The sequence below is a fragment of the Lynx canadensis genome, chromosome C1 (genome assembly GCF_007474595.2).
Source record: "Lynx canadensis isolate LIC74 chromosome C1, mLynCan4.pri.v2, whole genome shotgun sequence".
NCBI classification, from domain to species: domain Eukaryota; kingdom Metazoa; phylum Chordata; class Mammalia; order Carnivora; family Felidae; genus Lynx; species Lynx canadensis.
The window spans coordinates 165,343,852-165,370,282 of record NC_044310.1 but is presented as its reverse complement, the minus strand read 5'-3'; the positions used below and the strand labels follow the sequence as shown (position 1 = coordinate 165,370,282).

At 40.2% G+C, this 26,431-nt stretch overlaps 1 protein-coding gene across 2 annotated transcripts in view; it reads left to right on the top strand.

The window, feature by feature from the left end:
* PDE11A (phosphodiesterase 11A) overlaps positions 1-26,431 on the top strand; it is a 412,306-nt gene that overhangs the window by 310,249 nt on the left and 75,626 nt on the right. For both annotated transcript variants that reach the window (XM_030325285.1, XM_030325284.1), the window contains exons 11-12: positions 12,981-13,127; positions 13,370-13,477. In XM_030325285.1, coding sequence (XP_030181145.1) covers positions 12,981-13,127; positions 13,370-13,477 — 255 coding nt within the window. The remainder of the gene's footprint in view (positions 1-12,980; positions 13,128-13,369; positions 13,478-26,431) is intronic.

Genomic DNA, 26,431 nt, shown 5'->3' with positions numbered 1-26,431 from the left:
CCCCAAGAGTTAGGAATCTCTGACAGTCTTTTGCAAATTTGTTTGTGAAATTAACATCTAAGTCTGCTCACTAAATCCAAACCTTTTTTTTAAAGTTTATTTATTTATTGTGTGTGTGTGTGTGTGTGTGTGTGTGTGAGAGAGAGAGAGAGAGAGAGAGAGAGAGAGAGAGAGAGAGCGGGGGAGGGGCAGAGAGAGGAAGGGAGAGAGAATCCCAAGCAGGCTCCACACTGTCAATGCAGAGTCCAACACATGGCTCGATCCCACCACCAGCAGATCATGACGTGAGCCGAAATCAAGAGTCAGATGCTTAACCGACTGAACCACCCAAACACCTCACTAAATCCAAACCTTTGAAAAAATTATAGCATGCCAAGGCTAATAGCAGAAAAGTTAACAGTGTCAGATGAAGTTGTTTTGTTTATTTTCTAAGATGCCTGGGTTGTTCCAGAAATTAATATAGAGTGGGTACTGGTTAGAGTAGATGGTGTTTAAGCTATAAGAAGCTGGCATTTGAAGTGTCCTTTTCTTTTAGGTAGAAACAATGTTGATCAAATCTACTTTATTTGATATAGGATCTGTATTATTTCCTAACGGTTATTATTATTATTATTTCCTAGGTTATCCTCTGTATATCTCTTTTGTAATATTGTCTAATTCCATATTCATCTTTGAGTACTCATCAGGTGGACTTAGGGACTTGGATGAACTGCCAGGGAATGTAGAGTTTATCCTCACTCACCACACAATTACAGAGTCCCTGCTATGTGTCCTACAAGCTGCCGGGCACCGTGGAGTGTGGAAGAAGTCTCAGTGGCTGTGCCTTCCTTCTCTTGGGTAATACTGCAGCAGAGAGGGGCAGCAAGGACTCAGGCAACACTCACAGTGCAGTAAGTTGTGGTTGAGGTGAGCAAGAGGCTATTAAGTTCCAACCAAGTATGTGAATCAGAGAAGCACTGTACAGATGGGATAGGTGGTTCTGGCAGGGCCAAGGGGAAAGGCAGCAATTTGCTGGCTAGAAAGACCATGCTGGATGGGCAGCACTTGCTTTAGGGACTTACCTCCTCCTTAGAGGGATGAAGCAGGCTATCTTGCCACTCAGAGTCACAGGGCCAATGAGCTCAGATTGGAGCCTCAACTCCAGGACCTCTCTGGAGGGGTCAGGGGCCTCTCTATGTGTCTCCTTCTACAAATAGCTCTGGTGATGGTACAAACAAATAGTGCATTAGGTTCACTCAAAATTAGAAGGCTACTTGACTCACATATGTTGCCTGATCTTGGATTTCTGCATGCATGTGTGTCTATGTGTGGAGGAGTCACAAGAGTGGTTGGCAGAAAGTCCCACAAGCTCAAATCCACCAGAGGATATTGTGGCATGGCTTGGAGCGAACTAGTAAAGTAACTTTCCACGAGATTATCAGGTCTTCATCCACTCATTCAATAAATGTTTCGTGAGTTTCTTCCAGGTGCCAGGCACAGCCCACAATAGTAAAAACTATGCTGGACACCTAGGACACAAAAGTAAAGAAGACAGACACAATCCCTACCTTCCTGTATCAGACATTTAACAAATAACTACATAATGTATTCCTGATGATGCAGGGATGTCATTATTCACTGCCCCACCTCTCTCAGGGAGCCGTAAGCTGGAGCTTCCCACCTAAGTTCAGGTGTGCGGCTCCCCCACCAGCACTTCTGTAAGTATGTAGGACCCTACCCCATTTTCTTGGCTTTATTGGTATCCTTAGATATTATGTATTTGGGGACTGAGCAGAGGTGTTGCTGCCCAGAGAAGTGTCACTCCCATTGAGTGATCAGTGGGTTAGGTGCTGACATTGATGAGCTAAAGTCTTCACCAGTCCCCCATGGGAGGAGTAGCTGGTCAATCCTCGAGTGCAAACAATGGGAGGTTTCCACTTGAGCAAAGGCAGCACAGTCCATGTGTGGATCCTGATTCAGCTACTAGGTGCTCCTGGGAGCTCAAATGATGCTTCCATGGCGGTCCTTTGCTAGATGCATCTACATCCTAGGCAAGTGCACTGGGATCAGCTGCCAGGCTCCCAGACACTCTCTCCTTCCTCTCTTACCCCCTTCCGTGACCTCTGTGAGGTGGTGACATTCTTCCTTCCCCCTTTCTTTTCTCCCCCAGGAGCTTCTTTGGTTCTTTCAAAATAGATCCTGATGGCCCATTGAATCAGAGCCCCACTCCACTGAGAACAAGTTCCTTTTCTTGGAGAACACAGAGGGCTGCTTGACAATCACATTTTCCCCAGAAGAGAAAGGGGAGGGTTTGCTGCTGAGTGAAGCAAAGAAAGGGAAAAACAAAGACAGTGTTTTTCCATATGAAGAGTCTCTATCACCTGCCACCACAAAAACTGTGACCAGAGCTTTGAAAGAGGGCTTCTGCGAGCTCTGACCACAAAGGACAGAGCATGGTTACCGCCCAGGTACAAGGGAGCAGGCTGGTGGACAGTGAGGAGGAGTCAGTCCTGGAATTACAGGCAAGGCAGGCTCCTGGGCTGTGGTCCAAGACTGCAGTGGGAGCTTGGCCAAGCTGGTACCTCACAGGCTCTAAAGGCTGATTAGGCAAGTCCTGAATCAAGCCATTTTGATCAACCTGGGGTCCTGCAGGTCTGTGCATCCTGGTATTATGCCATCTTCAGGCGAGATGGGAACTCTACTCTGCCCATGCTGTGCTCTGCCTGGAATAGTCCATGTTTCCTAATGCTCCTGGTGAATTTGTATTCCTCCTTCAGTGCCTACATCAACTGATCCTCTTCCACTGTGTGGAGTCCTCCTATATGCTCCCTCCTCTTGTTGCCTCTGAACTTGATGCTTCTAATTTTTCACTAATCATTCTGTTCACTCTTCTTCCTCCCTGCATAGACCATGGGCATCTCAGGAATGGAGTCTTCATCTTTTCTTAGGTTTCAATACAAGCTTTATGACCTTGAGAACCTTTTAATCATAGTAAATAGTTTTAACATTTTAAATTATTCTAAATATACTTTATAAAGCTGAAGTTTCACGATGATTTAAAATTAAGGCAGTGGTACTAAACTAGACATATTTCATCAAACTCTCCCAGGGATTCCTATAGTGCCCTGTATTTCCCCCATCACAGCACTTACCACACTGTATTGTCATTGCCTGTTTGCTTCGTTGTGTCCCCTGACAGACTGTGAGCACAGGGACCACATTGATTTCATAACTGTATCTGTAGCACAGTGCAGCGCCTGTCGTAGGCTTAGGCACCCAATACAGGTGTGTTGAATGAAACTGAACTAAATTCAGAGGTCTCCTAAGGGAGCAGGTAGAGTTGATTTTTCTGGGTCTAGTCACCAAAATCCTTTATGTCCACTCCTTCCTTCTTTGAGGCTAATATCAGTATAAAAAAATTGGGGCGCCTGGGTGGCTCAGTCAGTTAAGCGTCCGACTTTGGCTCAGGTCATGATCTCGCGGTCCGTGGGTTCAAGCCCCGCGTCAGGCTCTGTGCTGACAGCTCAGAGCCTGGAGCCTGTTTCGGATTCTGTGTCTCCCTCTCTCTCTGACCCTCCCCCATTCATGCTCTGTCTCTCCCTGTCTCAAAAATAAATAAAAACTTTAAAAAATAATAATAATAACAAGTATAACAGCAACATGCCAACAACAACCATAGTTATAACAGTCACTATTACTTAGTGTTTCTTATTTTCAAGCACTGTGCTAGACTCTTCATGGATGTTGTTTCATTTACTCCTCACAGCAACTGCACAACATAGGTTTATTATTATGTCTTCATGGAGGATGCTCAATTTCAGGCTTACTTCAGCTTCTTGCCCATGACCACTTAACAAGTAGGGTCGGGGATAGGATTAGAGCCCATATCTGCTGTGAAGAGGGTTCTAGGCAGCTACCAGATAAATTGAATAAGTAGCTTCAAGAAAAAACAATTACTAGAATCTAAACCACACTTTTTTAGAAACATCACTGTACAACACCCTGATTGAGTCAAACCTTTTTCTTAAAGGATAGCATTGTTAGGTTGATGTCCTGTCAGTTGTTGGCAGTGAATTATTTTTTCCCAACATTTTATTATGAAAATTTTCAAACATAGAAAAAGTCAAAAGAATTGCATAGCAAACCCTCATCAATCAGTGGCTTTTCACTTAATTGGGCAACCCTTGTATTCTGCCTTCCATCCCCCAAATTTGCTCACCACCCAGAGCCACTCCATTTCTGAGTAAATCACTGCTGTACTTATTGAAGGGATAATGTTTACAACAATGGTTCTCAAATGTTAGCAAGCATCAGAATCACCTGGAGGGCTTGTTAAACAGAAATAGAGTTTCTGATTCAGAATTTGCATTCATTTTTTTAATGTTTATTTATTTTTGAAGGAGAGAGAGAGAGACAGAGTGTGAGTGGGGGAGGGGGCAGAGAGAGAGGGAGACACAGAATCTGAAGCAGGCTCCAGTCTCTGAGCTGTCAGCACAGAGCCTGATGCGGGGCTTGAACTCATGAACTGTGAGATCATGACCTGAGCCAAAGTCTATGCTTTACCAACTGAGCCACCCAGGCACCCCCAGAATTTGCATTTCTAACAAGCTCCTAGGTGATGATGTAGCTGGTCTGGAGTCCACACTTTGAGAATTACTGGCTTGGGGAAATTTTCCCTGAAAACCACAAGAGATGTTTCTCTCTAGACTCAGAGATAGCATAGCTGTGTCTCTATGGGTTTCCTTAGCCCTTGTCTTTTAAAAAATCTTGTGAACTCTGTAAATTATCTAACATACCAGAGTCTCTTTGTAGTGGTTGCTGGGATGCTTACAGACAAATTTCTGACTATTCTTACAAATGTCTTGATGCTAGGGCATGCATTTTGTCTAGTAACTTCACTTATGATCGTGATTTATATTCCTATCCTTAGCTTCCCTTTGATTTGTCCTTCTGGCCTATTTTTATTTTTCCTTATGCTTTGTTGTTGCATAGATTTTTGTAATCCACATTAAACCTTTTTTGGAATAAAGTTTATGTATATACCACTACCACTAGCAACAACAAAACAACACTTTGATATACCACATTGACTAAACTTTATTAAGAAAGTAGTAAACTTTTCTAACAGAAAAAAAAATTTTAAGAAAAATTATCTCAGAGTGCTCACCTCACTTAGGGACCACAGGCTTGATTTTATACTAAAGACTGAACACATCATCATCTCTCAGTGCTAATTCTGTTTCACCTTACTCCCTGACTTTAAGACCATTTTAATGTACTTGATGCAAGATGGATTAATCTTGTACTCTTACTTTTAAAAAATTTTCTTTAGTAAAGAAACTACAGAAAACATGGTAATATATAAACAAATATTGCGCCAACTGACATGAGATATCTGTATGTGTTTAAGAAGAAATACTTGATACCTTTTTTTAAAAAAAAAAACTTATCTTTTATCTTAAATGCCACATACTACAAAAAAATAAAATCTTCTTTAAAATGACTAGTTTCTTTGAAAAGCAGTGTTTAAATGTTCAGTGCTGCAATGGAGACTGTTTAATTCATAAACATAAATAATAAGGGCACATTAGAAATATGAAAAGCCAGTGTTAAAAAGACAGTCACATAAAAGAAAGTTTCTCTATTTCAAAAGGTAACGGTCACTCTGATGTTTCTTTTACTTTTGGTTCTCACCATGACAAGAAAAATTTGTAGGAACCATGCCTTCTAAGGCTTATGTTGTTGCATGAAAGAAAACAAAGATCTTTCCTGAGATCAATAGAAAACAGGTATAGCTAAGATTGTTTAACTAGGACTGCTCAAACAGAAATAAAAGAAAAGCCATAAGATTTTTAACTTCTGGTGAAATTTCTGAAAATCTCATGTTAAGAGATGATAAAAGTTTCATTCTCCTATTAAGAGATTCAAAGTTATAGGTCTACTCGAGTCTAGAAAACCAAAGTGAATTAAGCAATAATTGAGGATAATTAAATATTAGTAAGAAAAGGGATATATTTTGTACCTAAGAGCTAGTATTTCTTTAAACTTTCCTCTCTTTTTCAAGACAGTGATTTTTGACTACCAATTTTCCTTGCTTTTATGCACTTAATAAAGACAAGTACATAAGATGCCCTTTGACTTACTATGTAATGGGAAGCTTTGGCCCTCTTTAGGTGAAGCTTAGGTATTCATGTGTACCAAGATTCTGGGAGGAAACAGCTGCCAGCATGTACATAACAGATTTTGAATGTACGTAAGGATCACCTGGTGAGTTTGCCAAGCTACAGAACCCATGTTAAACTACAGAGGAGTTAGAAGAAAGCTATGGACCCTCCTCTGCAAATCACAAATAATCACATTCAAACCAGTTGCACACATGCTTCAGGGACCTACTTACTGCTTTAATGTATATACTTAAAAACTCTAGAAGATAAAGTGACTGTAAATATTACAGTGATTTATATCACTGCAGAGAAGGAAATCATTGCTATAGGATGAGATAGGAATGAATGAATGGGACTGAACTTGTAAAGAAGTTGAGGTTTGAATTTCTGTTGGCACAGAGTAAGAAAGAAGTCAAACCTAATGGGGGAGTAGGGGTAGAATAATCTGAAATGTGGAGGGAAAGATGAGAATAAGGATGATGAAATGCCCAACCTGATGCTTACATACAAGGCTAGAAGATTGTAACACTGGATGGGCAATGTTTATGAAGAGCCTTGAATGCTGAGCTAAGGAATTTCACTTCATTCAGCAGGCCACATTGAACACTTACAGGTATTTGAAGAGGGAGTTACATGATAAAAATGGTATAGGCTGAGTTAAAGGGATAAAGCCTATGTTTTAATACATAAACATGTTAAAATATGTTTATATTTTAATCTGAGATAAGATAGGACCTTACAATTCTTTTAAAAATATTTCTGGACAATTCTTAGGCATTTATATTCGTTCTTCTGTTCCACATACAAACTGAGCCCGTCAGCTGCAGTGTTTGATCATCTCACTATTGTTTGTCTGGCCCCAAGAACAGGACTCAGATCTTCACATCACTGCCACACAGGCTACCAGCTGGCTCACAGACTTTGTGGCTTCTGGTGGTGTTTTTGCAGACAAGTGAGTGGGTGTTACCTGCCAATGTGCTAGGCCGGCACCTTCTCTGTGGGCCGCACGCTGTTGGGGCTTTGTAGCCCTCTTTCCTTTGAACTCTGCATCTTTCCCCACATGGTTCACGTGTTGTGGGTTCCCAAATATCCCAGCCTCCCTGTTTAGAAGTTGATTTAGGAAAGTAACACTATTCTGTACTAATAAGAAATTGTGTCCTCTTCCCCCCACCCCCCCCACCCCCGAACAAAAACAGAAATTCGTTAAAATGTCACTCTTCACCACTGGAAATGTGACTATATACTATGGAAACAACTAGTTACTTCTAGTACTGTTAATCCCTCTAAAGCCTGAGTGCATCTGTGTGTGTTTTAAGCATTTCTCACCTGTGTCCCAAATGTCAGAGAAACCTTCCCAAATTTCTGACAGAAAGGATCCCATCTAGATAGAAGGATCCCTCATCTTCCTACTCTATACCCAACATCTCCCCTGTTTGCTGCTTCCCTTACTGTACACTTACCTTGCCTGGTCAAGGGTAGTATCAGCCCCATGAATGCTCTGCTGACCAGTCGGAAGCTAAAGTCATTTGCCTGAAGTCTTCTTCTGCTCCTTCAGAAGATTAGTTATTGTTTTCAGGATGGTCTTGTGAGTATTGAGCTGACTCTGTGTTCCCTCTAATCAAAACAAAGCTAACAACTGAGGCTATTCCTAAGGCAGCTGTGAGCTTAGAGACTTCCCAAACGAGTTCATATGTCTGAAACATGGTCCCCTCAAGGGGATCAAGGCTGTTCATCATGAAAAATGGATTGATAGCTATCTGGATCTAAATCCCAAACACTACCCTGGTACATCCAAATTAGCTTGCATAGAACAGGGATGGGGGACCCTCTTGGCTTGATATCAGCCCATTTTTTAGAGGCAGTGTAGTGGTTAGGAGCCAGTCTCTAGAACCAGATGCCCCGAGTTCAAATCTGCCTCTGCCAATCACAACTGTGTGAATTTCAACAGATTGCCTATCATCTGTTCCAGTTGCCTCATCTGTAACATGGGATTAAAAATATTCCTTCCTTCTTAGGACCCTTGTGAGGAGCAAATGAGTTAATATGCGTAAGGTGCTAGAACAGTGCCTGGAATGTAGTAAGAGCTATAAAAGTGTGGCAATATAAGAGCTTTGCGATCCGTTCCACATCACCACAGCTCAGTCTCCTGTCTTCATTAATCCCAGGATCCTAAAGCCCCCACCTTCTGCTCTTGTCCATAGGGGGCAGTGAGTGAGTGGGCTGGATTGGCAACAAGTCATTTTTCCTTTGAAATGCTTGGGCTGGACCACCACCCACTTTGTTGTTTCTTCCCATTTTCTGAGCATCACAAAATGTAATATTCATGTGTCAGGGGATCCAGGATTGTATTTTAACATTTTACAGCCTCTTTGTAAAGCTACCTTTTCAATTTTAGAGGAGGCAGTTTTATGAGTCCCTTTGATAACCACTTAACTATTAAGACCCAAACAAAGAAGAGGAATGGTCAAAGGATATCAGGTACTCCCAGCCAGCTAGAGTCCCACTTCTTGAACATTATTCAAATTAGCTCCAGGACTCATAATTCTGTGTTTTCATTTATTGCTGCAGTAAAGTAAATGGTTCTTTTATCCAAATGTTATTTCCTGGCTATTAATTCAGTAGTTATTTTGGATTGTAGCACTCCTCTTTGATTTAGGGATATGGTGCCTTATAAATATTTAAAAGTTGAAGACTGACACTTGGAGAAATTGACTTTGATTTGTTTTGTTAATATCCCGTGTCTACAGTAATTATAGGTTTGGAAGATGTGGTCCCGTTCTCAACTTATCAAAAGACATGCAGAGCTTGTATTTCTATAACAAGGAAATTTGGCAACCGAAGACTCTTCCCAAATCTTTTGCAAACTAGATCTCCATGCACACCTGCTCAGGACACACACTACTCTTAATTCTTCATGATTTCCTCCAGAAGCTGCTCTTGAAACCAGGAATGTGGATGAAAACTATCTATACTTCTCAAAATAGCTGCAACTGGTCATTTCTGAAAGGCTTGGGACTTTCTCTGCATCTACAAGTGCCAGCAAGGGTTTACGACAGGGCTCAGGGTGATCTATAGACTGGTATGATTTAACTGTGGATCAATCAACCTATTAGGGGAAAAAAGACAAGGTCAATAAGTATGGGTCTTGGTGAACCAGAGGTCACCCTACATTTTTCAACCTAATGTTCTTATTTCCTTTCCATTAACATTTCATAATGAAAAAATGCCTATATTCTTTAATTTTTAAGATAATTAAGTGAATTTAGTGCCTTTGAAGTGTAGAGGATTTATAATGGTGTCAGGGAATACACTATTAATAATCTACAAGACAGAGGCCACCTGGAGAGCAGCACAGGCTCCATTGCCATTTATGCTCCTCAGCAACCAACTGCAAGGGGGGGCGGGGGGGGGGTTAGACTTCCTTTGCCAACTCAGAACCAGACTCTTCCCCTGGGAGCAGAAAAACTTGTGTCTTTTGGGACAAGGCTTCGACCCTCTTGGGAAGTGGTTTTCCAGTTGTATTAGGGTTTGAACTTGAACAAACTACAACAAGCACAGATACTTTAAGTACATAGACATCCATGAAACATGTGGTGGAAGCAGAGCGTCCTTCTGGCGTTTCCCTCAAGAAAGAAACACGGCAGCCACCTCTAAGATTGTTACAGCCTAAAAGGCAAGGTCAGGATTGACACACGTGAGCACACAGGGGTACAGAATAAGAGAAAGGTGTGCATGGTTGCCGCCAGGCCCATGCACAGAGAAACAAAGGTTTCTAAAAACCAGAGGTTGGCCTACTTCTGAGTTCTCCAGGCTGATCATTTAAGGCATCATTTAATAAACATAATTCCAATAATTTTTGGACAATGGTAGAATAAACTCATTTTCTTCTGTTCCTTCCTCGGGCCCCACTAAAAAACAATAAAGGGATTTTTTTTTAAGGCATAAATTCTCAAAAGCAAAGAAATTAGGAGAGGACTGGACAATACCAAAATTTCGAAAGCTAAAAAACAGATGGATGAGTATTAAGTAATTTAGCAAACCCAAGAAAGCCAAAATAAACCAGCGATGGGAAAAGCTGAGAAGCAAACCAATTTATACCACAGAGCCCCTCTTAGATAGCTCCACAACTGGCTAATTAAGTACCTTTGGAAGTGGGGATGAAGGTGGGGCTATGTACAGGAAAACGGGGAATCTAAGAAGCAGTGACATCTCCAGATCCTTTGCCTCACACCTCCACTTCATAAACACTAGGAGCTGTGTTGGCTTAAGATGGTATAATAGCTGCTCTTGGGGTTCGGAAGACACCAGCATGGAGCTTGAGGGTAGGAGTGCATGCTGAAGACACTGTTGAATGAAAAGCTAGGAACCCATGCTGAGGCTCTTCCCCCAACCCCCTTCCCAGCCAGGCTCCACCCACAAGATTCTTCTCTGGGGAATCTGAGTAGCTAAAGAGCAAAGCTCTAAAGGTACCCACATTTGGTGGCTTTCCCAAGGAAACAGGTCAGTTAGACTCCCCCTCCAGAGAAGGCAGCAGAAGCTCTAACAGGAGCTATAGAGCCTGACTTGTAAACTGAAATTCAAAGATGACCACATAGCTAAGGAAAACCTCTAACACTCTAAAGCCTCTAATATATGAAAATGATTGCTCAAAAGATAAGCTGATTGAGACAGAGACTAAACCATCAGCAAATAAATGGATAAAGAAAATGTATTACAGTTGAACCTTGAATAACATGGGGGTTAGGGGCACCAACCCCCATGCAGTCAAAATAATGCATGAAACTTTTGACTTCCCAAAAACATAACTGCTAATAGCCTATTGTTGACCATAAAGAGTCGGTTAAACATACTTTGTATATTGTATTTATTAGGTACTGTATTCTTACAATTTTGTTAAGAAAATCATAAGAAAGGGGCATCCAACTCTTGATCTTGGCTCAGATCATACCTGTATCAGGCTCTGTGCTGACAACGTGGAGCCTACTTGCGATTCTTTCTGGCCCTCTCTCTCTGTCCTTCCCCTGTTTGCACACACACTCTCTCTCTCTAAAAATAAATAGACTAAAAAATAATAATTTTTTAAAGAGGATTAAAGAAAGAGAAAATACATTTACAGTACTATGCCTTACTTATTGAAAAAAGACATATACAGGGGTGCCTGGATGGCTCAGTCAGTTAAGCGTCCGGCTTTGGCTCAAGTCATGATCTCATGATTCATGGGTTCGAGCCCCATGTCAGGCTCTGTGCTGACAGCTTGGAGCCTGGAGCCTGCTTCAGATTCTGTGTCTCCCTCTCTCTCTGCCCCTCCCTAACTTGCACTCTGTGTGTGTGTCTCTCTCTCTCAAAAATAAATATTTAAAAATCTTTTTTTTTTTTAAACAGACACATATAAATGGACTCATGCAGCTCAAACCCATGTTGTTCAAGGGTCAGCTGCATACACATACTGTGGAATATTAGCCGTAGAAAAGAAGGAAATGCTGTCATATGGTACAGCATGAATGAACTTTGAAGAAATTATGCTTAAGTGAAATAAGCCAATCACTGAAAGACAAATGCTACATGATCCCACTTATATGAGGTATCTATAGTAATCAAACTCATAGAAACAGAAAATAAAATGGTGACTGCCAGAGGCCTGAGAGGAGAGAAGATGGGGAGTTGTTTATTGGGTGCAGAGTTTCAATCACACAAGATGAAAAAGTTCTAGATGCCTATCGTACAACCATGTGCATATAGATAATACTGTACTGTATTTATTATTGTTCTTCTGTGTTGTGGGGAATAACCAGTGTTTAGATTTTAATCTAGAAATGTAAGCTGTTATGGAGGAGCATGCAGTTGGGAAGGAAGTTCCAGAATGTTTAGAATGTCCAGAGTTGGATTTCATTGCTCAGCCAAAATAATCCCAGGGTACAGATTACCCCTTGCATAATTTATACCCAGCAGTTAGACTAGAAATATGAATCCAGAATGTCTCTGATAACCTGAAAAGGTGGAAATGATTCCCTTACCAAGAGTGGCCCAAAGGATATGGTTAAACTCAATGAAATCAGCATGAAAATGATCCCCAAGGATTTTTTCTTTCCTTTAAATTTGTGTGGGGCAACTGATTGACAGCTGCCTAATGTGAGTGTTTTGAAAACCCTGAATATGTATGACCAGTATTGTAATTAACGTTGTGATGTTGATATAGAATGAAACTAAATGATATTGTAAATTTATTCTTTTGATGAAACATATGTTTGTGCTGATCCTCCAAACAATTATATTTTATTAAGAGAACATTTTGTGCCAGAGATGTGATGTCTGATCCTTTTCATCCTTCTGAATATACAGAACACATGGTAACAAAGCGCATGTGCACAGCTACAGGATATAAGGATACAAGAAACAAGGATTTAAGAATACAAGAAACAAGGCAAAACAGTGTATTCCCATGTCCTCTTCTGAATAGCAGCAATTAAAATTCACAGCTGCTGGCTGCCCAGATGTTTCTTGCATTTAGTGCTTTGTAATATGCATCAGTATATATTGTATGGCTGCAGTTTCAGTAAACTAGACAGCTTTGTATTCTAAATTCTGCAGACTAGATCCAGTGTGTATATTTTTTCTTCAGATTAGCTTCCTTCCCCCCCTTCCACCCTCTTCATTTGCTTGGGGCATTTGCAGTTCAGAAACAAAAGACATTTCCAGCTCAGAGTTTAGCTGTATCAGAGTGTAAGTGCAGGTCAGGTCTGATTTATGTTGCATGTCTGATAAGCAGGAAAGGAGAGCAAGATGAGGGTTTTGGAAAAGCTGGTGAACTTGGCTTGACTTATGTCTTCTGTTTTGTAGGCAGCCAACATCCCTCTGGTGTCAGAACTTGCCATCGATGACATACATTTTGATGACTTTTCTCTTGATGTTGACGCCATGATCACAGCTGCCCTGCGGATGTTCATGGAGCTGGGGATGGTACAGAAATTTAAAATTGACTATGAGGTAAGATGTTCCATGTCGGGTGACCCCAGGAGTGTACATGGGACAACATGGTACCCAGGTTTCCCAAACTGAGTGTGATAATACTCAGCCTGCACACCTCATGGGATTGCCATGAGAATCATGGGAGCTTTGTGGGAGGACTTTGGTTGTTGAAGATCACTCAGACAGAAGGCATCGTTTTGATGACAGCCCACTGGAGACACATACAACTGCCTGATACAACCTCTCCCTTCCCATTTCAGACACTATGTAGGTGGCTCTTGACAGTGAGGAAAAATTATCGAATGGTTCTGTACCACAACTGGAGACACGCCTTCAATGTGTGCCAGCTGATGTTTGCAATGTTAACAGTAAGTGTGTTCAGTGGTGGTGGAAGGTCATCTGTCATTTGTATGGACCTACAGCCTTCTCCTTCATATTTCAATTTCTCTGACAAATTGCCATATGATTTATTTTACACTAGAACTTACCTGCCCTGGTTATGGGAGTATATATTTCACAACAATTTCTGAACTTTAAAACTGTAAAATCATTGACACCTTGAAGCAGGTGTAGTCTTGGAATGATTGCTTGAGTCTCTTTTCAATGTTTTATCTCGGGAAACTGGTTCTTTTTACAAAAGAAATGCTTGGATTTTCAAAGTAATCTTTTTGCAGAGGATATGGGTATGAGTAACAGAACAAAGAGATCACTAGGTAAGACTCTCTAGGCTGGTGGAAGACTCTAGATCACTAGGTAAGACTCTCTAGGCTGCTGTGTGTTTTAAGGCACAGATCTCTCATTCTCATGCTATAGAATCAGCAGCTTGAAACTAAAGAGACAATTTCTTATTCTTTCAACATTTACTTGCTTGCCCAACATTTGTTTATTGAGGGCCTCACCAGCATTTTGCATGCAATCATGCATTTGGAACGTTTTCAACAGATGTGTGTTAGATCAACTTGAACTCAAGTGTGCATATAGCATGAAAAGATGGGACCAAAATGTCTTCACTTTTATACTTGAGAACTTGTTTTGGGGTCCTCAACTGCTTAAGGACTAGCAGATTGGCCTAGAAAAACTGGACTGGCCCTGTTCTTCTGTAATGTACCCCATAAAAGCAGTTGGTCAGTCAAATGAGGGAGGAAGATGCTTTGAACTATTAGCCTTAATTGCTTGAGGACCAATGTTGCTTTAAGAAAAATAAATTAACCGCTTTCATCTTGCTTTTCCGTATCAGATCTCGGTAGACAAAGAATAATTTTCTGTGTGCAGAGTTTATGTGTCTAGCTCACAGAAGACATTCAATAAAGAAATTAACGTGTTATTTTGGAGAACCTCTGGACTTATGGTGGATTGCCAAAAATAAGTAAGCAGGAGCCTTGTTCAATGAAGGAAAAAAGGAATGGCCTTGATACTATGAGTTAGAGATGTCAAAGATAGAAACAGACTTCTATGACAAGCCTTAAAATAGTTGGGATGGGGGAAGTTAGCAAGAGCAATGGCGTCGAGGAGGACACTTAGGAGTAGAAGGAAATACATACAAGTTTTCTTCAGTAAATGTTTCCAAAATACAGACAATCTGGATCCTTTTCAACAACTTGAAGAAAGCAGAACTCTCAAACTCTGTCTCTACAATGGGGGTATTCATACTTCCAGAATATTCCAAGGGTATAGTTATTTTTGCAAGCCTGCTCAGCAACCTTGAAGAGTAGCACTGTGTGAGAGGTTTTCAGTTTTGTTTTTGTATTAATGCTAGCTCAAAAAGAGGAGCATTCTCTGTTAACGTTTCCACCCTGACTTTGAAAAGAATACACTGGTGAATGTTAGTTTTTCTCCCTCACGTTGAATTGAGAAGCCACATCTGGAAAAGATATTATTTCCTGCTCATTAAATTTTGCTGAACTTGACTAAGGGTTACAATAGGTTGAAAATGTCAACTTCTGTCCCTAACACAAGCCGTCTCTTCAACTTGACCATGGGCAGCCTGGTTAATGAGAATTTTTTAACTAAGAAAATAATTGTAGAGATGAAAAAAAGATTACTTGGTCAGTGACGCAAAGGGTGAATTTAATTTACTCATCAATTCTAATTTCTGTAATACAACCTCAGCCTATGGCAAAATGATAACCTCCTCACACTCCTGAAGACCGTTAGGAGCTTTCGCTGTTTTGTTCTCATCAGTGATTGTATTTGCATTTGAGTTATCTCATATTGCATTTCCATGTGTTGAGTCAGAAACAAGATACTCTCTTAATATAAAAAAAAAAAAAAAATCACCACGCACCCACCACTGGATTTGGCCTGAGTCCCAAAGCCAGAAGAGCATGGCGCACATATGCTAAGTTTTCCTCTAGATGGCGCTCCAAGGCAAAGTTTCCCAGCCAGTTGACAGGAAAGAAGAGGGAAAAAACCTTCCCAACCTTCCCTCAAAGTATTTCTTTTCTTCTAGGACAAGAGATAATAAGGCACACACTGCAGTACCCTTTTCTTTAAAGAGGCACCAACAGAACCAGTGTGTCCAAAAAGAGCCTCTCCTATCAGGATGAGCTGTATTCTGACTGCCTTGCCCACCCAGCTGTTAGCAGGAATAATACATGCGACCTTACATCTGTGGGTGTGTGTGTATTTTTCTAAGCCCATTGTCTCTGAGAGTGGGAAGATGCATAGTCCTGTATCATTGCTGAGCAAATTATGACACCATGTACAACAGGACAAGCAAATTGTAAATATACGCAGCAGCTTCCAAACCTTTAACCCTGAAGTCATTTTGAATATGAAAAATAAACTTACTGACTCAGAATTACATTTTGCAAAAGTATTCAACCGCATGTCTAGGTAACGAATAGGTTTTGTTCCTTTGGCAGGGGAGAAAAAAAAGAATGGACCACTTTGAAGAATAGGCGATTTGATGTAAAAGGGTGGAAATTTAGCTCACTGGGAACCCTACTAATGATTTCCTAATTTATTCCATGCCTCTGGCCTGAAATTCCAAATTTTGAAATGAAAGCTTCAATATTATTCTTTGCTTCTAAAGAGATGTTTATGTAGTTAAAATTTACCAAATATTTTGGATTCCTTGAATAAATACAGCATGTAGTGCCAGCTACTATTTGTGGTTAAAACAAGGAATAAAAACCTGCAGATCAAGAATAATTATACAAATTCTCTTTGTTTGTGGAAGCTTGTAGAATAAATATTCCATTAAGCACATACATAATGAAAGATGAGAATGCATTTCTTATATTAACATGCAGACCAGATAAAGAAAATGGCTGTGCTTTTGTTTGTATTCTGTAAAATAAAAGGTATGTGGTGGTGCTAAGGTTGCAGAGACATTTTTTGGTTTTATAAATGATGTATGAGTTCTGACAGATTCTCCAGGGGCGGGGGGAGAAAAAGGTTTCCTTAAGAGTCAGTGTTCTTTACTATCCCATAAATGTACTCATTAGCACTTTGGGCCATGCCCTGCATCCTGTAGGGCTCAATAGAGATTCATTTGAATGAGTGGATTTAGTTGAGAGTGATATTATTCATGTTGCTTAGTGTCCAGTTTTTTAAAAAACTATAAAACGATGAACAACTATCACTGTTAGAAATCTTGTTTTTCCTTCATATCACACTAAGGTTCAGCTAGGGTTCATATAGAATATTATGATCCTGCAGAATTCACTGGATATGAAAAGAGAAGAGCACATCTTCACATTAAAATTTATGGTGCTGCTGGCAGTGTGGCGCTGGTGGGGGATTGCAGTTAAACACTAATAATAACCAAGTATCACAGCAAACACATTGACACCCCCTGACATTTACTGGGGGCTTCTTAAATCTTAAATGTGGAGGTAGCGTGTTTAAGTCCATATTTGTGTTGTCAACAAGGTTATTTTCAGAGATAAGCCAAGGCATTTTATTGATCATTCAAACTAGAAAGCAGAAGGGACGTTTAGGGAGAAAAATCCGTCCTATTCACCAGCTTGAGGATAATGTGCTGTCTGCTGTCTGCCATTTTCAGAGAAGTCCTTGATTTTTGAGATAGAAAATTTATTCTGGAAGGAGATCTGAGAAGCACAATTAGAACTCTCCTCCCCACCACCCCACCACCCCCAACCTCCCAAGAAGGACAGAACCAATTAAATTTTTTTAGAACCAATTTAATTTTTGAATAAAATTGTTTTCACTAAGTAACCAGAATCCCAATCTCAACAGGAATCTAATTTCTTTGTAGATCGTAACATTGTGAGGTGCAAAGACCTGTTTTGTTCTGTAACTATGTATAATAAAGTGACAAACAATAATCATGTTTATATTTATCAAACATCATTGTATTTCCTTTTCAATGTAAGTAGTAACTACTCTACCTACCTTAAAATAAATGGTAGCATTATCATAATAATGCAATAAAATCTGCATGTTAGAAAAGCCAGTTCTTTAATCTTCATGTAGGTATGTCTTGACTTCCAGTGTAACTTTAAAAGATGGTAAATATTTAATTTAAGAAAAGAGTGATTTTCAGTGTATTTGCAGATTATCAGTACTGGGCACTATAAATTAACTATGGAGCTAATCAATTTGAATACTGTTTAAATTACATTTATGACTCCTGCTTTTTAATCATTTAAGAACATTTCTATTTTTATTCTCTTTGGCCACCTCTGAGAGCCCCAATTAGGCACTCCATGCTTCTAGTTGACATTCCCTTTATCCACATTTATTTTATAAAAGGGAAAAGGCAAAGCCACACATAATTAAGAACCTGTGTGCTAATAACCAAACATACAATTGGGCAGAAGGATAATCCAATCCATTTCCTCACACAGGAGAGTAACCTCCATAACTCACTTTAAGCGCTGCCATTCATGAGTTATGGGTCATTCCCTTTCTAGTGAAAATAAATTCTCCCGCACCATCAGCCAGAGCTGGGTATTTTTCTTAGGACATGTAAATTGTAAAAGTGTATGAACATAATCACGTCCGGCATTTCGGGGAACATATAAGCTCTTGCTTATGGACACAGGCTGGTAAGGAAATGAATGTGGTTTCAGGGTTGGGGCTGCCTAGTTACAATATAGGATTTTTGATTAAAGGGAATTTATTCTTGAGATTTTTACGGTGTTGGTAAACTGCTTAATCTGTCGCTTTGTGTTTTATGACACCAGCCGCGTCCTCCAGGTCAGGGAGACCCAGCAGCAGAGCCAGGATCGTTTATCACAGCCTCCATTTTCCACGGTTTATAAGTTAGTGATGGCACTTTCTTGGGGCTGAAAACTGGCACTTCAGGGTGTCAAGTTGGGAGCTTTAAAAAGTTTTAATTCTTCATGAGTCCCGTGTTCAATTTTGGCTCAGTGATGGCTAATACAAATTTGGGTAATCTTTGAAGAGCCATCATATTCTTGAAATTCATCAGCCTGGCCTCTTGTACTCGGAGAGGTCTATCTCTGCACAATTAATGTTTGCCAAGTAATCGGCCTCATTTTCTGTACTCACAAACCACATGTTGTATTATATTCAGTTCAGTAGTAATTTATCATAAACTATAAACTATCTTCCCAAACAGGAACAAAAAAAAAATCTCTGCCCTCAAAATATTGCAAAGCACATATATTTTTAGTGTTGAAAGCTAAGTCCTTAAGAATCAAATATGCTTTTTCTTGTTTCTTCTTGAAATACAATGTGTGCTGCATGCATGCAGATATATTTCTTATATTATCTAAATTGAAGTAGAAACTGGGTTTTTTTTTCAAGCCTTGTTAAGATACCTACCTGAAAATTCTCATAATTATACCATTTGTATATCTTTTTACACATTTTATAAAGTATGAGAGCAGAGGTGTTTGGCCAGTTTTTGACTACATTAGATCTTCTTGAGAATGAAACAAAGTGTGTTGACACATGCTGGAGGTTTGCTTTAAAAGCCTCTAGCACACAAACCAACAAAACAATACATGTGAACAGAGAGGTGAAACAAGACCAGCAAACCATGGATCCTGTTGAAGTTAGATAATGAATATGTGGGGGGTCATTGTAGTATTCTAGTCTGTGTATGCTTTTAACTTGCCAAAATAAATTATTTAAATTATGGTGGTAAGTAGATTAAAAATTAAGTCTTGGAAGTGGTTAAAAAATAACCCAATAAAATTTATTAAAATCAACCCAGTTTTTTTTCATGCACCAAGCGTTTTTCTCAACACACGTAATTACACCAGACAGACCACTAAGTTTTGCCTTTCTCAGACTTACATGAGCAAACATTTGCCACATTATTTTAGGTTAAGAGTCACAGTATGTCCAAAACATGACTTAGGTTTTACAGTTTGATGAAAAGTGCCTTCAGAGGCTTCTGCTTGTAACAGAAAGTATTTAACAGAAAGTATTTAAATACAGACTGTAAGGTTTTCCCAACTCTTAGCTTGGTAATGGAAGGGTCATTGTAGACTTAATCAGTATTTGGCTGCATTCGTCTTGAGGAAAAAGAGAAGCAAATTTGATCAAACTACCCCACTCCCACGGATAATTAGACAAACTACAACTGGTTTGTGTAACATTACATGCTTTGGTTAAAGAGACACATAAACATAGTGCTGGATGTTGGTCCCCTAACAGCTGGCAAGGTTCTGGTCTCTGGACCTCAAAAATAGGACTGAAGTGCCTCTTTTTCAGCTCAGCACACTGTAAATATTATGGTAAATATTACTGTAAATACCAGAGGGGTATAACCATTAAACCTAGATGCTCTGGTTTGTGAAGTAGGGTTTTTCCCCCAGTAGAAGATTGTGGCTATTAACACCTATTCTCTCCCTCGTTGACAAAGGTAGGATTCTTTTTTTTTTTAATTTTTTTTTTACGTTTATATATTTTTGAGAGAGACAGAGTGCAAGCGGGGGAGGGGCAGAGAGAGAGGGAGACACAGAATCTGAAACAGGCTCCAGGCTCTGAGCTGTCAACACAGAGCCCCATGCAGGGCTCGAACTCACAAACAGCGAGATCATGACCAGAGCCAAAGTCGGACGCTTAACTGACTGAGCCACCCAGGCACCCCAATAGGATTCTATTTTTAAAAGAAGGTAGGATATGGCATCAAATAGCATCCGTTAGTTTATAAGCGCTCTTGGTAAGTAATTGAAATCTGCTTCCACCTTAAAGCTTGAGAAAGTCCTCTGCCTAAACTCATTGCTTTGGAGCAACTGAATAGGTTGATGCCCATCAGCCTGCCCCTTGGATTTGTATGTTGAGAGGTAGCCATTCCTTCTTGAAGCAAACAAAACAGAGCCCCAAAGGGAAACATGCTGGGCTTGCTGTACATGCCCATGGAGCCCAAACATGTGCCTTGACAACTCTCACGACGCTGTTCCACCCACACTGGGGTGTGTGCTCAGTTGGGAGGGTGACTGAAGGCACCCTTCTCATAGCACCTCTGATTCTTGTTCACAGATCTAAGTTTCACAGATAGACATGAGCATCCTGGATGTGGCATTTACAATGAAGCCCTCAAAGAGTGCTCTTTGGCTAAAACAAATTTGATTTTAATACTGAACCAAACAAAGACCCCAGACAGTGACCCTGCAACACTCTGCACACCAGAAATTAGGAAAACCAGAAATTAAATGTTGTTTCTTTAAATGCTGCGTTTCAGTCCTAAGCTCACATCACTTCCAAGTTGAAGTCATCTGTAGGTGTGTTGAGACATGACACAAATTAGGGATATGGTGTGCAGATTCTTTGAGAAGGGCACTTCCTTGAAAAACCATGTTCGTCAAAACCCCTTGGAATGGTCTGAGCAGGCCTCATTGCTCTTCTTACCCCGAAGAGACAACGATGAAGGGGAGAAGAAAGACTCTACAAAAACCCATCACACTCTCCCTCAACCTTAGCCAATCCACTGAGGACTCTGCTTCTGTGCCTGGCTGTCAGCATCCATGGAGGAACATTCAGAACCAAGAACCTTCACTTTGGAATTTCTGTGACCATTAGGAATTTCTAGTAGATCATTGGGCTCCCTCCCTCCTTAGTCTGCCACGTGGCAGATCTTGAAATCAACAGGATGAACCCAAGAAATCCCTCATCATTCAGTATCTCTGACACCCAAGGTTCAAAAACAAATGTGAAGGCAGAATTTCTGGCATCACTTTCTCAGATTCCCATGCCAGTTCACACATATGACAAAGAGCATGCAGTCCGTAATCTACCTTCTCCAGAAACACAGCAGGGTGGCTGAGCACGCTGTTATATATATATTTTTACCTACACACACACACACACACACACACACACACACACGCACACGCACACACACACACACGTTCTTTATGGAAATTTTGGATGCAAAGGAAAATTTTTAAGTCACCTGTGATCCCATTACTGATAACATTTTGATGTACATACTTACAATCTTTTTTTATGCATGTATTGAGAATTTTTATAAAGTTGGGATGTTACATATAAACCATTATATCTCTTTTCTCTCCAACCCTCGTTTGTAAATCACTATTTATTATCAGTTATATCTTCATGCACCAGAGCTTATGTTAGGCTCAAGATGTCCAGTGGCTCTGCAATATCAACCTATTACTATTCAGGAATAACATCCTTCATGGTATAAAGCACACACCAACTGATTCTTTAGAGCCATGTCACCTAGCACTCTATCATCACAAGAATATATAAAAGCTGCATAACTGTACCCACACCCTCACCCTAGTGGTTGGAATAGTACAGTGGATGAGAACACACTTGGGAGCCAGGTTGCCTGAGCTCTCATCCACCTCTGTTACATTCTAACAGTGTAGCTTAGTGCCTCAATATCCTCATCTGTAAAATGAGGGAGATAAGGACAGTGTTTCCCTTAGACGGTTCTTAGAAGGATTAAATGAGTTAATGTGTTTGAAGTATTTAGAACAGTGCCTGGAATACACTGCACTATGGAAGTGTTAGCTGTTGTTAATAATACCCCAAGCTTTTTCTCAGATATACCAGTTGCTTGATACATAATAAGCACTTAATAACATTTGTTAAATGAATGAAGCCTCTGTAGCACCATCTATATTGTGTTGATATTATGGCTATTGTTTTTTAAGCCTTTTTGGATTCTGCGGAGCCATAAAGCAACAGTCATTTTTCTCTGCCCATGATATTCCTCCATTTACTAGTGTCGTATGGGATCAGCTTTGAAATGGTCATATATCCTAGCTGGTTTAAATTTTACGGTGACCAGATGAAAGGAAATTACTGGATAGCCTAGGGTACCCCGTGAATCAATCTAATTTTCTGGGTTCTTTGGATCCCATTGATTATATGCTCTGGTGGCCAGAAGCAGGATTATCTCAGCATACGTTTTAAGCCAAGAGAGGACTATCATTGGAAGCCTGCTCAGAGAGTAGCCACAGACTTTTCTGGAAAGGGTGATGTGAGAACTAGGTCTATATGAATTGACCATCACTTTGCTTAGATGTATTGTACCCATTGCCTTACAGTTTTTATATGGACTGTGAAGAAATATAGGTAAGAAAATAGATTAATTTAAAGGTCAATAAAACCCAGAATTATTGGGTCAGGAAGAGAAAAGATATCATTGTATTTGAAAGTAAAAGAATAAAATAGAGTCAGGCATGGGATAAATACATTAAATAATACTTTCCACTGCCACTGTGTTCTTTTGGTAGTATATTGTCCTCAGCAGGCAGTTGACTTTTTCTCCTCGACATGGGTAAGTGTAGGTCTGAATGAAGACGGTTTGAAGGAAGATGGATGGGGTGGGGGAGGGGCAAACGGACATTTACTGGCAGGTGGACACGTTTCAAGCCTGATGATTCTCTAGAAACCATTTACCAGGCAGCTTTAAATCACAGTCAAGAGATAGGTGCTGCTTCAGTAACTCAGGTATCACAGTTGAGAGAGGTAAATATGTTCTGTGTGACTGTGTGTGTGCTGTACTTCAGGGATTCTTTACTCTGATGATCTAGAGTTGGGTTTCATGGTCTTTGAATACCATAACATTATAGAATAATTTCTGGGAAGAGGGGCCATGACTTTTATCAAATTCTCAGAAGTATCCATGATCCAAATAGTTTAAGAGCTCAATGTGGATTCCTAGGAAGGGGCGGGGAGGAAAGTGGCTGCATAGAAAATCACAGTAAAATATATCCCATCATTTTATATAATGGGTGATAACTGATGGCTTAAAAATGACTCAGGGTTTTGATCTGGAGCCTATTAGAGGCATTTGGTTTCAACTCCCAATTAAATATCTAATCTAATTACCTTATTTTAACATTATCCCTATTCTTACTGTTCTAATTCATCAGCTCATTCTAATCAATAACATTTTCACAGTCAAAACCTCTCTAAATTTTAGTGCAGTTCTGTTGTTTACAGCACTGATTTCCACAGTATTGTGGATAATTATTTCATATTTGATAGACTTTCAGGATTTCAAGATGACAGAGATGACAGACAAAGACCTTTATATCCCTTCTCCCTTCAAAATCACACCAAAATAGGAAGGGAACAAGAAATGGATACACATCCCACCTTTCATGGAACCATAATGTATGAGGGCAGAAAATGGAGGGAGGATGTTCATAGTTTAGTAGAGAAAAGGAAGATCTAACCCAAGTGCCTTTGGGGTGAGGGGATGGAGGAAGTGGTACACGTGAGAAACATCCCCTCCAGAACCTATCAAGGTTTAGGATCCAGAGGCATTAGAGAACACAAAAATGGGGTGAAGTGGAGGGAGGGGGTGATGAAAACACTGAGTTCCCAAGTCCCCACCCCTTCTCCATATAATCAGAGGCCTACTCTTCTCACCTATGCAGGAGATAGAATATTTGCTGCAGAAACTAAACCCCAGACTTGGGGACACCAGCAAAAGAAAAGTTAAGGTGAAGTACATCCCGAAAATGAGAGAATTAAGTGAAAGTCTACATTCTCAAAGATGAGAAGATACAAGTCTCTTTTCTCATAATGTCAACATCCATGTTTACACCATTTCCAAGCAAGAGATTGGGAAGTCCACAGAACAGGAGTTTAGATACTGACATTTGGGGCTCCCAACAAAAGACCAGCTGGCCATCTGCTCACCTTGTGGGAAGGCCCAGAAATCTACAGACAACACCCCCAAACACTGGTGTGTGGCAAACATTATAATACTTTACTCTTAGATGAGTAGACACTCAAGGATATCAGGTGTTTGAGGGAAACCAGCAAACAGAGAGGAAAAGGAGTTTAGAGAAAACAGGTAACAAGGAGCAGAAGAGAATTTCAGAGGAATTATAATTATCTTCAAAGAGATAAAAGACTGTAATGAGAAAAGAATAGCATGCTATGAGAAAAGGAGCAACAGGCAAGAAAATGCTTACAAATTAAAAATATTATTATTCCTGGAAAGAGGGGGGAAATGTGGGAAAGAAGAGGCAAGAAAATAAAAGAATCAATACAGGAAGTCCAATATTCAATTGGAGTTCCATTCAATAGGACACAACAGTAAAAAGAAAACTATTTTTTAGAAAGATTACAAAAATATTGTACTGAAGAAACTGAGCCTCCATGTTGGAAAAGCCTTACCAAGCCAAATGATGGGGGAAAAGTCCCAAACCAAAGCATATCTTTGAGAAATTGCCAAACCCTAGGGATAGAGAGAGGATTCTAAGAGAGAGGAAATTAAATAGCATACAGTGTTAGGAATAAGAACTGCATATACTTCTCAGAAACAGCTTCAGAAGTTAGAAAACCATAGAGCAGTCTTTCAACATTCTGAGTGGAAATGTTGCAACCCAGAACTGTAGGGGAGGCTAACAACTGAATGAAGACATTTTCAGTCCTGCAAAGCCTCAAAAGTTAATTCACTCCCCCAGTGTTGAAAAGTTAATACCCCTTCTCACGACGCCACTGGCAGATGTGCTCCTGCGAAATGAGGGGGGAAATGAAGAAGGACAGAGATGTGGGATGCAAGAGCCTGGAGGTCAACCCTGGGAGAGAAAAGCTGGCAGCAGACAGAGAATCCAGACCACAGAGCAGGACCAGGCCACCACAGGGTGCCCCCAGGATGGGAAGGCATCTAAGAAATGGTGTGCCCCTTTGGAGAGCTGTGTAGGATGTGAGAAGACTCAGATGTTCAAAGAAATCTTCACTCCAGGAAATAAAAACATTCACGTCAGAAGGAAACAAGCCCCAGATCCTAGTTGGCTCAGCAGTGTCTATGAATAGAGTGCAGATCAGGAAAGCGCTGTATCTGGATTGCATTGTGAGTGTGGGGGAGGGAAGAGAGTATGTGTGAAGATAATTCTCACCCATCACAAGACATCAGTGTTTAAGAGCAAACTCTGGCACCTGTATGCTGGGAGTTGGCCCGCCTCTGCCACGTACTAGCTCTAAGTCCCTAGGCACATTACGTAGCTTCTCTGTGCCTCTGTTTCTTCTTACCTGGGGATAACTGTGGTTTCTACCTCACACGGCTGTGATGCGAATTAAGTCAGTTAAACAGTTGTAGAGTTCTTAGGAGAGTGTCGGCACATAGGAAGGACTGTATAGGCACTTAATGACTAACCAAGTGCTAATAATATGTACATACTATGTAGAAATATGGTAGAAAATAATTACCAAATTAGGAAAAGATTAGGTGCCTTTGGGAATCAGGAAAGGGGAAGGATGAGGGACTACTGTTTTTGATCCTAAGTCTCTTACTACGATTTTATTTTTTTTTAACTATTCAGGCAATACATTAAAGTAAAATAAAATTAACTTAAAACCAACAGCCAACTCCAAATTTTAAAATGAAGGGGCACACACAGCTTTGATATGGACTACTTCATTCCCCCCATCAACAATTTACTAACATTCCTATTTGCTATGCTAGTGAAATTACGTGTATTTCTGAATGTAGCAGAGAACCCAACTTAATTTTTGAAAATAAAACTGTCAACACAGAAACTTATTCAGTTATTTCTGCAATAAAATCATAATTAATTAAAAAACAAAGTTTTTATTGCTCTAAGAGAAGAGATACTATCTAGTGGTCCTGAGTTTGGGAAAAAAATATACATGAGAAAGGAAGCAGTTTGAACCCTACTTTCCCTTCCTCTTGCCCTCTGATAAAGATTTTAATAAATAATGAAATGGGAGACTTAACTAAGTACAAGGGGGAAGACATAAAGGCTTTGGGTCAAGAAAATGCATAGATTTGTGTTTCCAGAGGCTTACTGTCTCTTCCAAACTAACCAAAGGACAGCAGGAACCAAAGAACCCTGGTTCTGTAATTATATCCCACTACTCCCCAAATATCTCACACTGAGCCTAGGCATTTCATAAGCATGCTACCAGAGGCCAATAAAAAC